General features: G+C 45.1%; 1 protein-coding gene across 1 annotated transcript in view; it reads left to right on the top strand.

Annotated features, from left to right (window-relative positions):
• PER2 (period circadian regulator 2) overlaps positions 1–13,363 on the top strand; it is a 43,375-nt gene that overhangs the window by 21,630 nt on the left and 8,382 nt on the right. Inside the window, exons 9-20 of the mRNA XM_088466467.1 lie at positions 350–356; positions 2,578–2,720; positions 3,621–3,699; positions 3,824–3,930; positions 4,336–4,489; positions 5,763–5,871; positions 6,203–6,331; positions 6,585–6,678; positions 8,700–8,832; positions 9,036–9,142; positions 9,655–9,912; positions 12,989–13,195. Coding sequence (XP_088322593.1) covers positions 350–356; positions 2,578–2,720; positions 3,621–3,699; positions 3,824–3,930; positions 4,336–4,489; positions 5,763–5,871; positions 6,203–6,331; positions 6,585–6,678; positions 8,700–8,832; positions 9,036–9,142; positions 9,655–9,912; positions 12,989–13,195 — 1,527 coding nt within the window. The remainder of the gene's footprint in view (positions 1–349; positions 357–2,577; positions 2,721–3,620; positions 3,700–3,823; positions 3,931–4,335; positions 4,490–5,762; positions 5,872–6,202; positions 6,332–6,584; positions 6,679–8,699; positions 8,833–9,035; positions 9,143–9,654; positions 9,913–12,988; positions 13,196–13,363) is intronic.

Here is a 13,363-nt window from a genome sequence, read left to right as displayed (position 1 = left end):
GCCTCTGGTCCTTCTTAAATTCAAACAGGACGGCGGCACGCTTCTGCTGCTGACTCCGGCTTGGCCCAGACGTCCTTGGTATTCCGATCTTCGGAGCCTTTCCATCGAAGCTCTTTCTTCTGCCTCAACGTCGGGACCTGTTGTCTCGGGGGCCCTGCCTTTACCCGGATCTGGGTCGTCTGTCTTTGACGGCGTGGCTCTTGAGACATCCGTCTTAAGGTCCCGGGGTTTTTCCAGCTCTGTCATCAGCATGATGCCTCAGGCGCGCAAACTAGCTTCCGCCAGGATTTACCACAGAGTGTGGCATACTTATTTTCAGTGGTGTGAGTCCAGAAACTACGATCCGCAGGCGTTTCGTGTTTCTAGGGTTTTGGCATTCCTTCAGTCTGGTTTGGAACTAGGCTTACGCCTAGCTTCTTTGAAAGTTCATGTGTCTGCACTATCTGTGTGGTCCCAGCGTAGGATCGCTACTCTGCCAGATGTCCGCACCTTTTTCCAGGGGGTTCTCAGGATTCAGCCTCCCTTTGTTCCCCCTGTGGCTCCTTGGAATTTGGCGGCGGTGCTTCGGGCCCTACAGGGTCCTCCATTTGAACCTCTTGAGTCGGTGGAACTCAAGTGGTTGAGTGTTAAAACTGTTTTTTCTCCTGGCAATTGCTTCAGCCAGGAGGGTGTCAGAATTAGGGGCACTTTTCTGTCATCCTCCTTTTCTGACTTTTCACCAGGACAGGGCGGTGCTTCGCACTCGTCCAGGTTTTCTACCTAAAGTGGTTTCTAAATTCCACATTAATCAGGAAATTGTTGTACCAGCCTTTCAGTCACCTAACCTCTCGGCTGGTGAGGCTTCTTTGGATGTCGTCCGTGCTCTCAAAGTTTGTGGATCGGACTAGTTCCATTCGGAAGTCGGATTCTCTTTTCGTCCTCTTTGGTTTTCACAAGAGGGGTTGGCCTGCCGGCAAACAAACTTTGGCCCGTTGGCTTCGTTTGGTTATTTGTGACGCTTATGCACAGGAGGGTTTGCCTGTTCCGCCCGCTGTTAAGGCTCATTCTACTCAGTCTGTAGGTCCTTCGTGGGCTGCTAGCCGTGGCGCCTTGGCTGTTCAGCTGTGTAAGGTGACCATATGGTCTTCCATCCAGACTTTTCTGAGGTTCTATGCATTTGACACCTTCGCCTCTCAGGATGCATCCTTCGGCGCCAGATTCTCCTTTCAGCACAGGAGTGTCCCCGCCCTTAGTTGTACTGCTTTGGGACATCTGGCTTCATATGGGCTGTGTGGCTGGTCACCGGTTTTCCGTCTCCCTTTCTGTGAGTGTGGTTCTTGTTTGTTCCAGTCTTCCTTCTCTCTGTTTTTCCTCCGGCCTTGGCTACTTACCAACTGAGGTGCCTGTGCCTCGGGGCCGGGGTATAGAGAAGGATGGACCCAGTACATCCTGGGAGCAGCAAAAGCTTTAACTGCGTGGTGCCCGTGGATCGAGATCCAGCTATACCCCAAGGTCAACCCTGTGGACCCTATGGACTTGTAGAAACAAAGATAACAAAGGTAAGTTCTTACCATATCTCTTGTTTTTGAGATGTTGCTTAGAGGATAATGGTTTATATACCTGACCAGCAGATTTGTTTTTGTTTTCAGTAGTCAGAACAGACAGCCAGGACCATGCTATGAAAGTGTGGCAACAACAGCTGCAGTTGTCAAATCTAGGTATAGCGACGCTGATAATGACAGGGGCATATAGCACCCCTGTCATTCTTATCACTTTCCTGCATTATTACATGCGGGGAAGCGGTAACTGCAGCACATAATGTGCCCAGTTACCGATTTTGCACGTAATATCTGTTCTTGCCTCTCCCCCAAAGTACCAACCAATTCGCTCCTAATTGTCATTTTGCCTGTAAAATTAGTTAGAAGCTGACTGGATGACACTTTATCTCTCTCCAAGGTTTGATACTTTTCCCCCATAGACTGTAGATCATAAGGAAAGAAGGTTGATTGCTGCACCCTCAAGGCTGCCTCACTTGATAACTGAAGCCTGTGTTACAGACTGTGCTGGATGATGTGGCCAAAACTTCTTAAATTTAAGTTTAATTTAAACATATATATTTTTTTTAACAATAAGTTACTGTACACACACAAAATGTTATTCACATACAAGTATGGAACATTTCCAAGAACTTCTAAATTGTGAGTGTGGAGCGAGTTAATTTCTTACACATAGCAAACTTTGATTGAAAGATGCTGCAAATGGCCTCCTTTTACCTAAAGGGACTGATAATAAAAAAACTTAGCTGCGCTCAACTTCATAACAAATTAAATATAACCTAAAACATCTCAAATTCTGTCAATAAATATCTTTGTGACTGTTATTAGGTATGTTGTGTTTTGTGGGTGCTTTCAAATGAAGCATGCCAACAGGTTGCCGTAAATACCCTGCAGACGCAAAGATCCGTGTTTCTGGTGTTAGCTTAGATAGGTTACATGCACAGACCTTGCTCTGTCACAGTGGTAAATGTTGCTGCATTACCTCTGAGGTTTCACTACATGCCTCTTGCTCATACTGTGACATCCCTGTGTTACTTTTCAGTTGTGGGCGCGGATCACGCAGAGAAGTGTCTTACCACCCCTTCCGTCTGACCCCGTATCTGATCCGTGTACTGTCCGAGGAGAGCACAGCAGAGCAGCTGTGCTGCGTTCTGTTTGCAGAGCGAGTGCACTCGGGATATGAAGGTACGTATGGCCGTGTTTCCTCCATTAAGTGTTTATGAACAGCTGTTTTATATAGTGCACACATACTCCACAGCCCTTTACGGAGAATATTTAATCATTCACATCAGTCGCTGCCCCAGCGGAGCTTACAATCTATATTCTCTACCACACGTACCCACACGCACACTATGGTTACATTTTCGTCCAAAGCCAATTAACCCACCAGAAACTTGTGAGAACATACAAACTCCACACAAATGGGGCCCTGGATGGAATCAAACCCGTGGCCCCAAGTACTGTAAGGCAGCAAGTCATTGCTCCACCGTGCTTTTTCTTTATTTGGAAAATGGCAACTGCAGCTCCAAAGTACAAATGAACTTACTGTATATCTTCCTGTAGGTCAGTTTACTTACAGGGTGATCCTGGGAAACCATAACTTTCTCTGCTGTTTCTCGGGAAACGCCTGAGTTTACAATTGGGACGGGGTACTCTACATATCTCACCCATTACAAGACATGTTTTTTATTTATCCATCTGGCTACTGCTCAGAGAGGAGGAGATTTACCTCCCTCATCTCCGATCATTCTACAGCAGCAGGGCCTCTGTCACAGTATTATCTGTTTGATCTGGGAGAAATGTCTGCAAATATCCCCCTGCAAAACATCACATGACAGCGTTATCTGCTGATGACCAGTAAGAGACTTGTGATCATGTCTCTGGTATTTTTAGAAAATTGCATGAAGCCAGAAAGTTAGTAGGTGTTGTTCTGCACAGGCAGAAATGAGGAGTGTTCTTTTATTATAAAAGCTTCTGCCTGGCAGGGCTCCTACTAGTGATGACCACTTCTGTTTTCTGCTAATTATTTGTGGTGGTAACGATGTACAAATTGCGTTGCCTTATTGTATTATTTTTCTGTTTTAGCTCCACGGATCCCGGTAGATAAACGCATCTTCACCACCACTCACACTCCCAGCTGTCTGTTCCAGGATGTGGATGAGAGGTGAGGAGACCTCACTGCAGAGGATTACACATTACTCTAACCTCTCTCTGATAACTGCTTTTATGCCCATATGTTCCTGCGTACAATTGCTCTGCGTGCTGATCTTTGACTTTGATATCCACAGAGCTGTGCCCTTGTTGGGCTACCTGCCCCAAGATCTGATTGGCAGTCCCATCATACTGCACGTGCATCCCAGTGACCGGTCCCTCATGCTGGCTGTGCACAAGAAGAGTATGTGTATACTGTCACTTCTCTCTGTTATTCAGAATCCAATTAGACAGTTACATCTGGCGTGCGTGCGTGCGTGCGTGCGTGCGTGTGTGTGTGTGTGTCATTATAGTTGACTCCTGATTGAATGATTGTCCTTTAGCTTGTCCAATTAGAACCTGGCAGTTACTTCTAAGCAGCTCCTCTCTCCACCTTCCCCCGACTGCCCAGCAGAGGGTATCCCAGGTGGTGTGATGAACTGGGCAAACAATGGAAATACCACGAGGGAGATACCACCTCTGCTTGTGTTAGGAAAGTAGGAGGGCATTTGAAAACAAAAATGATGAAATAATAATGAATAAATTGTAAATAAATCTGGAACACTGAGAGCTATTGTATTAAACCTGATGTTTGTTTTCCCTTTCCCAGTTCTACAGTATGGAGGACAGCCCTTTGACTTCTCCCCGGTACGATTTTGTACTCGCAATGGGGAGTACATCACCATAGATAGCAGTTGGTCCAGCTTCATCAATCCCTGGAGTCAAAAAGTGTCTTTCATCATTGGCAGACATAAAGTTAGAATGTGAGTATGGCAGGTGGCTGTGCTTTTATGTATGATGGGGGCTCAGTATGTTCCAGCGAGCTTTCTCGCTGCATAAAGTTGTTCATCATTAACAGTACTTTGCTGCAAGACGGGATATGTAAAGTAGTGTAGGATATCTCAAGGTGCGTCCCATTAGAAATTCTGTCAGGCTGGCAAGGTTCTGCCCAACAATGCATGGATAGAGGTCTTGACATAATACTATTTGTACACAATATGTACTGTAAGTGTCTTGATAGTCATGAATAAATGCGAATGGCATTTCCATAAAAAATGTAATTAAATACAATATCAGCTGTGTAGCCCTTTTAGAAATCCGATGGGATATTTCTTTCCTGCTGTTGTCCAATTGGAAAACTAATAGACAGCCATAACTTGTTATATAGCAATACAGCCAGGAGGTAACAAACAGTCAGAAATGGCTGTATCTCATTTATATGGAGACGATGTTACTGCACCCTCTCCAGGAGTAAAGTGATGCATGTTTATGGTACACAAAAATCTAGATACAAACTCATTTTGATGCTTATCTGCTGTACAGAAATGATTATATTATTCAAAAATCAAAATTGACAGACATCTCAAATCTAAATGAGGCCCAACTTATTTTCCCAGGAAGAAATACATAGAGCTTTCTCTCATTTGTAGCTATGTCCTGGGTACATAATGTACAGTGCACAGATTACACCCAGAAAGGATTAAGCATTACATTATATCAGCCTGTTTGAATCCTCTGGGACTGGTCACAGATTTTATTGGCCGGTAGAATATTTAAAAAAAGGGGGCATCCTGGCAGGAGTCCAGACTCCTTTATTGAACTAAGGCTGGGTACACATTAAACAATATGTGTACCCAGTGATCCGAGGGGCAATGGGCCGACCATATCGGGCAGCCGGTACACATTAAACGGTCCGATGCCCAATATGTGGGTACACATTAGACGATATTGACAATATTTCGGAACAATTCGTCCAAGATATCGTCTGTGTACCCAGCATTAGGTACCGTTAGCAGGTTTCTGGAAGTAGATCTTGGGAGGGTAAGTGCTGTTAGCTCCAGGTGTTTGAAGTTTGTTCAAGTAATCCTATAACTTGTCCAGAAACTAATGGAAGGGCATGTGGGCAAAGTGAACTTTACATTGAGACTCAGGGACAACCAGCTTGGATCTGATAACCTATAACCATGGTATGTTTTGTAATTGCATATCTAAACAAAATGGCACAGTGAGTTGTAAAGATCTATGTTTTAATAATAGGGGTCCTGTTAATGAAGACATTTTTACCGCACCAAGACACTTGGAAGATCGGTCACTACAGCCTGGGGTTCAGGAACTCACAGAGCAAATACACCAGCTCCTCATGCAGGTGATGCCTCATGTTTATAAATAATCCTACTCACCTTGTCAAACTCCATTTCTCAGTATGGCTTTATATAGCCTATATGCAAATCTATACAAAACGCATCCCATTACTGTGCATATTATAAAGGTATTGAGTGTTTAAAAACTCCCCGAGTAGACCATAGGTATAGAAATAACTTATGTCGATACACAAAATAGTGTTCTAATTGTTTTCATATGTAAGTCTCATAAATAGGGATACGTGCATGTCAGCGGCTGGGTGAGTGATCTGTAGAAATAATATGCTGTATTTGGTAGTCAGACATGTTATACAGAGCTTCTGTCTCTCCCCTCAGCCCGTCCATAACAGCAGCTCTAGTGGGTATGGCAGTTTGGGCAGCAATGGATCTCATGAACACCCAATGAGCGGAGCCTCGTCTAGTGACGGTAACGGTAACCTCAACGAGGACAAGAAGGAGAAGCAGGTGAGCTGAATGAGTTAAATGGCAAAGGGTTGGGGTTCATTACCACATGGGGGTTGATGCTGAGTTAAACGTATGTGTGTGCACTCCTTTCCTATCTAGCTGATTGACAATTGAATGCAGTGCCTCTGCCTCTATTCACTCATATGTGAAGCACTGAGTACAATAGCAGCAGGCTGTGACCTGACCCATGATGAATAGCTCTGCTGTAACAGAAGTTCTGTACTGTATGTAACACTGCCCTATATTCTTACAGGCTGCCCACCCTGTGCATGGGCTAAAGGGAGAGCTAGGATCTAGCAGTCCAGAGCTTAAAGACCCACAGAATCTGGAGATCGCACCTGGAACAGGTATGAAGGGGCCGGCATGTGTCCAGTGTTTTCACTTACATTGCTAACTTTTCAGTGCTATTTACCATTGTTTATTATTAATACATCTGCTTTACAATATAAGTAGTGTATAAAGTAAGGGAACTTTGTAACTTTGTTTATTGATTTTCAGATCAGGGGAGGTGAGGCTTGTACAGTTATATGTAATCAATAAGAAAGCATACATTGTGACAATGTTAAGGCTAAACATTGGCGTTACATTTATCCCATAATCCCAAGGCTTAATAATATATTTACACCCAGAGTTTGGATTGATTCTGCATCTCATGGCAGTATTGTACCCTTGCTATCATTTTTCTCAATGGTATAATTCTCCCTAAATACATGTTATGCAAAATAGAACAGCAAGATGCACGAGAGATTATAAAATCAGTATGTTTTTAGCTGGCATCCTAAGGGATCATTGCTCAAATGGCCTTTATGGGATGACTTTGTATGAAGTGATTTGTCCTTATGCATGTTCCACATATTTTAAGAAAAAAAGTGAAATGAAAATGTTTGTGGTATTTCCCCCTAGGTTGTTGCTGTCACACAGAAGCAGCATTATGATGAACATACCGCTCACCTATAGATTGCACATTAATACCAGCTGGCTGAGTGTCTGTTAATCACAATATGACATGTGGTCCAAGTTGCCAAAATGATACCGTGGCTCCCATAACACAGGTTCTGGGCACATGACTCAGTGGAGCAATGTTTTTTTTTGTCTGTACATGGGTCAGGGTCGCAGGGGCTTATGTAATAAGGGTGCGACTTGCAGCTGCTTAAGGAACTTCTGCGAGTCATCCAGTATTTTTAAAGCTGCAATCATTATAAAGGCAAAACCAAGCTGGTTTTGCCTTTTAAAATGATTGCCGCTTTAAAAATACTGGAAGACTAGCAGGAGTTCCCGCAGCGGCTGCAAGTCGCACCCTTATTACATCAGCACCGTCTGTGCGTCCCAATTTTGTTTGTCCAGAATCGTAGCACAAATTTAGATGCACTGTATCAGAATTGTTAGGAGCGTTTACTGGACGTTGACTAGAAGGTAACACAGGGGTAGCTAAAACGCACGGAGATGTGTCTTCTGGGAGTGTCGCTGAAAGAGGTTGCGTATAGAGACGCACAATCACTCACATAGGAGGCCATAAACTGATGGAGAAACTGCACCTACCAAAGGGCTGGTGGAAGTCTAAAGAGGCATCAGACGGTAATGCAGCGTCCAAAGACTCTGCGTGTGGGCTTCCCAGTCCTTGCACATTCGGATGCACAGATGTACACCAGGGAAGGAATTTGTACCGGCACTAGCATAAAGTACAGACGCAACTGTGACAAAACACGCACACAAGGTCAGCTGGGGCTGCATCTGACTCTGTAATCTCTGTGCACCAAGCATGTTAATCAGAGCACTGCTTCTGTGTGTAGCACCCTATATAATATATAGGAGAAAGGCGGTGGTTTTTTTTTTTGGTCTTACTATATCTGTAAAAATAAAAACTTCAGCGATGAGATTTTAGAAATGTGTGTCCTTATTTATCAGTATGATGAATAAGGCTGGCTGGCAGTGGTATTACTTTGTCAGCCAGCATCATAGTGTTTCTAGGTACAAGGCCTTATAATTACAACATACTCGATAGGAAGTGCAGTTCTCTGAGATATGTAACATGTTTTATGGGAAGATACTTTGGGATGGGAACATGCTTAGTAGTGACAACCTTCTATAGATTAAAAACTGATATAGGAAACACTAAGAACAGAAGTCAGTAATGTACGTGACAATGAGAAGACTGTGGCAATATTTATGGACGTCTCTTTGGAACTAATTTGGGGCTTTGATATTTAAATGAAGGACATCCGTGTGATCTGCTGAAGCCATAAAATTCATCCTATAGTTCATTATAGGTAGTACTGTTATATGTAGCTACTAGAACATTTGACGTTTGGATGGGAAGAGACACTTTCCGGGGAGAGGAGGGAGCCTAATTACAGATTTGTATTACCAGGTGGGAATTGTTGCAGTAAGGCCATCGATGGTGAGGGATCGTCGGGCGCTGCTGGCTCTCCGTGCTGTGCGCAGCTACCAGTAAAACAGCCCTACTCTTACCAGCAGATAAGCTGCCTGGACAGTGTTATCAGGTGAGCACAGCCTCTTCCGTGAACATGGACTGTTTGGATTAGTTATGTACTAGATGGTAATTTTAATTGATCAGATTTCCTATAGACTGTGCGCGTGTATGTGTTTATTAGATTTAACAGTAGTAATTGACGCTAGCCTAATAGAGGTGCACAACAGAAAATGGCCCGTTCTTTTGTCTATTTGCTATTTAATTTGCTTTTAGATACCTGGAGAGCTGTAGTGGTTTGGTCACTGAAAAATGCAAATTGGTTTCTTCTGATGACCGAGTCCAAATGCAAGATCAGGGAGGTCCGCAAGGAAGGCACATGGGTAAGTTTATGTAGGCCATAAAGGATAACCTATTGGGGCATTGGCCACTTGATTGCTGCCACATTTGTAATGGTGATAGATAAGAAGTTTCCGCTAAGTTATTTTTCTGGGATTTCAGTTCGTTCAACGATCTCGCTAATATCCTGGGGGGAGTGGTAAAGTACCAACCAATCAGTTCCTACCTGTCATTTTTCAAACTCTGACAGTTAGGACCTGATTGGTTGGTACTTTATCACTCTCCACTTTATCACTCTCCAAAGCTTAGTGCATCTCCCCCCAGGGGTCACTTTTTGTCATTGTCCCAGGAGCCAAAATATAGCATAGTAAGAGCAGCAAGGCTGGGAATTGGTAAGCTATGTATACTGCACTGTTCATTTATGCTACATTAAAATAAGCAAACTATACAGTAGGTCTGATCTTGTCTATATGTTACGTGATATCCAGATGCCCAGTGTCTGTTAGAGATGATGCACAAACATTTGCCCACAGTCCATTCCTTCTGTCTTTGGCAGGTTCTGCTGCGCATTCTGTAGTTAAACCATTTGATGGGGTGCCAAGCTCCGCTCCCATTTCTGGACCTGCCACCACCTGCCAGTCTGTGCCAGGCTCTCTACCACACCCGTCCCTCACTTCTATGCCTGTTCCTAGTCCTGCTGTCACACAACTATCTTTGGCTGCCAAGGCTGAGAGTGTGGCATCGCTGACCAGCCATTGCAGCTACAGCAGCACAATCGTACATGTGGGAGACAAGAAGCTGCAGCCAGAAATGGGTACATACTATCTGAATACAACTTGTATACTGCACCGGATTGTATGTGGCAGCATAGCTTAATTTTTGCCTCCGGACAGTGGCGTAACAAGGGTATTTGGAGCCCAGGGCATATTGAAAAATGGAGCCCCCTCCCTATGTGCCGAAAAATGGGCATGGTCACTGAAAAATGGGGCGTGTCAACATGACACACACCCCTTTCTCGTCACTCTGGGAACATTTCTTTCCATTCCATATGCACCTTAATGCAGCGTCCCTTATACAGGCGGTTCGATTCCCGGCGGCGCCTGGCCGACATCAGCAGAGTTCCCGGCAGCAGAGGCCTGACAGCGCTGGAAATCCCGATCGTGGATAGGTAAGTACTAACTAACCAAACCCCCTAACCCAAACCCTCCTTAGGGGTGCATAACCCTAACCTTCCCCCCAAGTGCCTAACCCTAACCTCCCCCTTCCCCGCTGCCTAAACCTAAGTCCCCCCCAGGGGTGCCTAACCCTCACTCTCCCTAGCGTAACCCTAGCCCTCCCAGGGGAGTACCTAACCATAAGTCCCCCCCGGGTGCCTTAAACCTAACCCTCCCACCCGCAGCTGTCCGCTCGCGGCGCCCGGCATCCCTTCGATCGGGATGCCGGGCGCCTTTCTCCCGCTGTCGGGGAAATGTCAGGCGTCTTCATCCTAGACGCCCGGCATTTCATCCCTCGCCGGCATATGACAGTCGGGAAGCCGGCTGCCGGTATTAAGGCAGCTGGCTTCCCGATTGTATACCCTTATACAGTACCCCCAGTTTGCAATGCCCCCAGTAGTGGTCCCTCTTATGCAGGCCCCCAGTAGTGCCCCTTATACAGTGCCCCTAGTAGTGGTAGTGGTCCACCTTTTGGGCAGGCCCCCAGTAGTGATCCCCTCCTTTATGCAGCCCCCCATTAGTGCCCCTTATACAGTGCCCACAGTAGTGGTCCCCCTTATGCAGTGCCCCCAGTAGTAAGCCCCCATATAGTGCCTCCAGTGTTACCCCCCTATGCAGTGCCCCTTATACAGTGCCCCCAGTAGAGTTCCCTCCTGTGCAGTGCCCCTAGTAGTGATCACCCCTGTGCAGTGCCCCCAGTAGTAAGCCCCTAATATAATTCCCCCGGTAGTAGAACCCCCCCCCCCAATGCAGTGCCCCCAGTAGTGCAGACAAAGACACACATAGACGAAAAGATTAATAAAAAAAACACCTGAATCCCCGCTCCGGCTCCTGCTGCCGCTGCAGTCCGCTCCTCCGACCTCCTGGGCCGGCCCGCTCTGACGACATGACCTTTCTCCCACCATCACCCACTGCGGGACCCGGAAGATGGAGCTCCAGCCCGGCTCCGGCAGTGGGCGCGGCAGTCAATGAGAGTCTGTTTTATTTAGCAGCCAATGAGAGTCAGACAAACACACAGCCGCCTACTATGTAGTGCTGACCGAACTCCAGTCAGCACTACACTGACCACAGTGTCCTGCACCGCTGGTCCGATGGTGCCCAGGGCAACCTGCCCTGCTTGACCCCCCCACTCCTTTTAGTAACGCCACTGCCTCCTGTAGAGGTGAAGTTATTTCACACGCTATGCCATAGGCTGCCACTCACATGTAGTTTGCCTGCAATGCTAAGCGTGTAATAGGGTAATTTGCTATGAAATTCTGATAAAACTGCAATATGTTCCAGTGGGGTTTGTTGTCTGAATACATCCTTTCCCCTACAAATTGTTTAGTGTTTGTTTTGACTTCAAGATGTTTGCAGTTTGTGTATTTAATTCCTATTTATTTTGTTGTGATCAGCATATTGACAGATCATCTTGATAACATTTTAGACTGGTGCTTAGTGCATACATTAAAGTCCATTATTATAAGGAAAAGAGCACATGTAAAAGAAAGATTCTATTCTCTATGCATTTATCTGCTTCAGGACTCATCTAGTTTTACACTAGTAGCAAAATGACTTTCTCAGGACAGAAAAGCATTTTTGCAGCACGTTTTGGGGTTTCTGCACCAAAAGTAGATTATTCCAGTTTTACACGACTTTACAGTTAAATGATTTTCCAGCATCTATATTATTGGTACGGTTACCTATAAACATGAAGGTGCTAATGCAGAGCTGGTTTGCGTAGTGTATAGGGGGGAATGTGAACTGCACATCAGAAAATGCAGGAACACACATCTACACTTCAGACCAAAGAGGCGGAATGGGGTGGGAATAGGAGTTCCCATGTAGGCGTCCTCAGTGCATGTTCATACAAATGTCACACATGCAGACTAACATGTAAGCAGTATGATTTGTATCTTTTGTGCCTACTATAAGGCGGATGGCTGTACACCTGGGTGCTAGTGACTAGTAGTAAACCAGGGGTAGTACTGCCAATGGAGGGCTGTATGCATTTGGAAATGTACACAATTTACTTCACACTGTGCATCTGTCTCTATATACTGTATACTCAGTCCAGGTAAACCTGATGGTTGGGCTAACAAGTTGTAGACATATAAACAGTGTTAGTGCATTAAAGGATTACTAAACCTAACACACATGTAGACTGAAAGTGGGTACACACTAATCGATATATATTGACCAAACTTGCGATCTGCGATGGATTGCAATGACCATTGTATAGTGAGTACACACAATTCATCATTTGGTGTATTGTGTGGTCACATCTTCCCATCTGATACGCTGCACTTCAGATGGGATGGTGGAACTTACGATGCGATTCGCTAACATTAATGCTGTAATGATATATTGTGCAGTCATACGTCCGATCGTGCAGTGTGGACGTGGGCACAATATATCATTACATCGTATCCTTCATTGCAAGATCGCCGATTGTTCAGGTGTGTTCCTAGCTTTGCATAAAAAAATCTGAAGCTTTAATATCTGTATTTGTGGATGATATGAGTGGGTCCATTATATAAGCCAACTTGTGTTCTAGGATCAGTGTTCCTTTATCCCACTCATTATTTTTCACCACAAGTTAAGATGTGCCTAAACTTGGCCGTATCATTTTATCAGGAAAGAATTTGGATGGGTGTGTTTTATAACTTTTATTTTTACTTGTTTTATGCTACTTAGAATTGGAGGATGGGCCTTTACATTCTGCTGAAGTTCCGCCAGGAAACACAGAGAAGGAGCCATATAAACAGCTGGGGCTAACCAAGAAAGTGCTGGTGGCTCACACTTACAGAGAGGAGAACGATTTTCTCAATGGCTTCATGGATGTCAAGAGGCTAAGTGCCTTCCAGACTAGGTGCAATAGCTACATGCATGAGCGGCCGGGAGGTGAGCATTAAGGGATCTGGCAAGAGCGAGTGGGTTATCGGATGGATAGTGGTTTGAGTGAGGGCCATGATGATATTGGCAAGATGAGATGACCATACAGCTTAGAGGGTTTTGTGGATACCTTGGAAAGGATATTCTTGTACGAGAACAAGTCTGTTTGAGTTGTCA

The sequence above is a fragment of the Taudactylus pleione genome, unplaced genomic scaffold (assembly GCF_031769625.1).
Source record: "Taudactylus pleione unplaced genomic scaffold, aTauple2 ptg000066l, whole genome shotgun sequence".
Taxonomy (NCBI): domain Eukaryota; kingdom Metazoa; phylum Chordata; class Amphibia; order Anura; family Myobatrachidae; genus Taudactylus; species Taudactylus pleione.
Note: the sequence above shows the minus strand (reverse complement) of the source record. Positions and strands in the feature narration are given on the sequence as shown.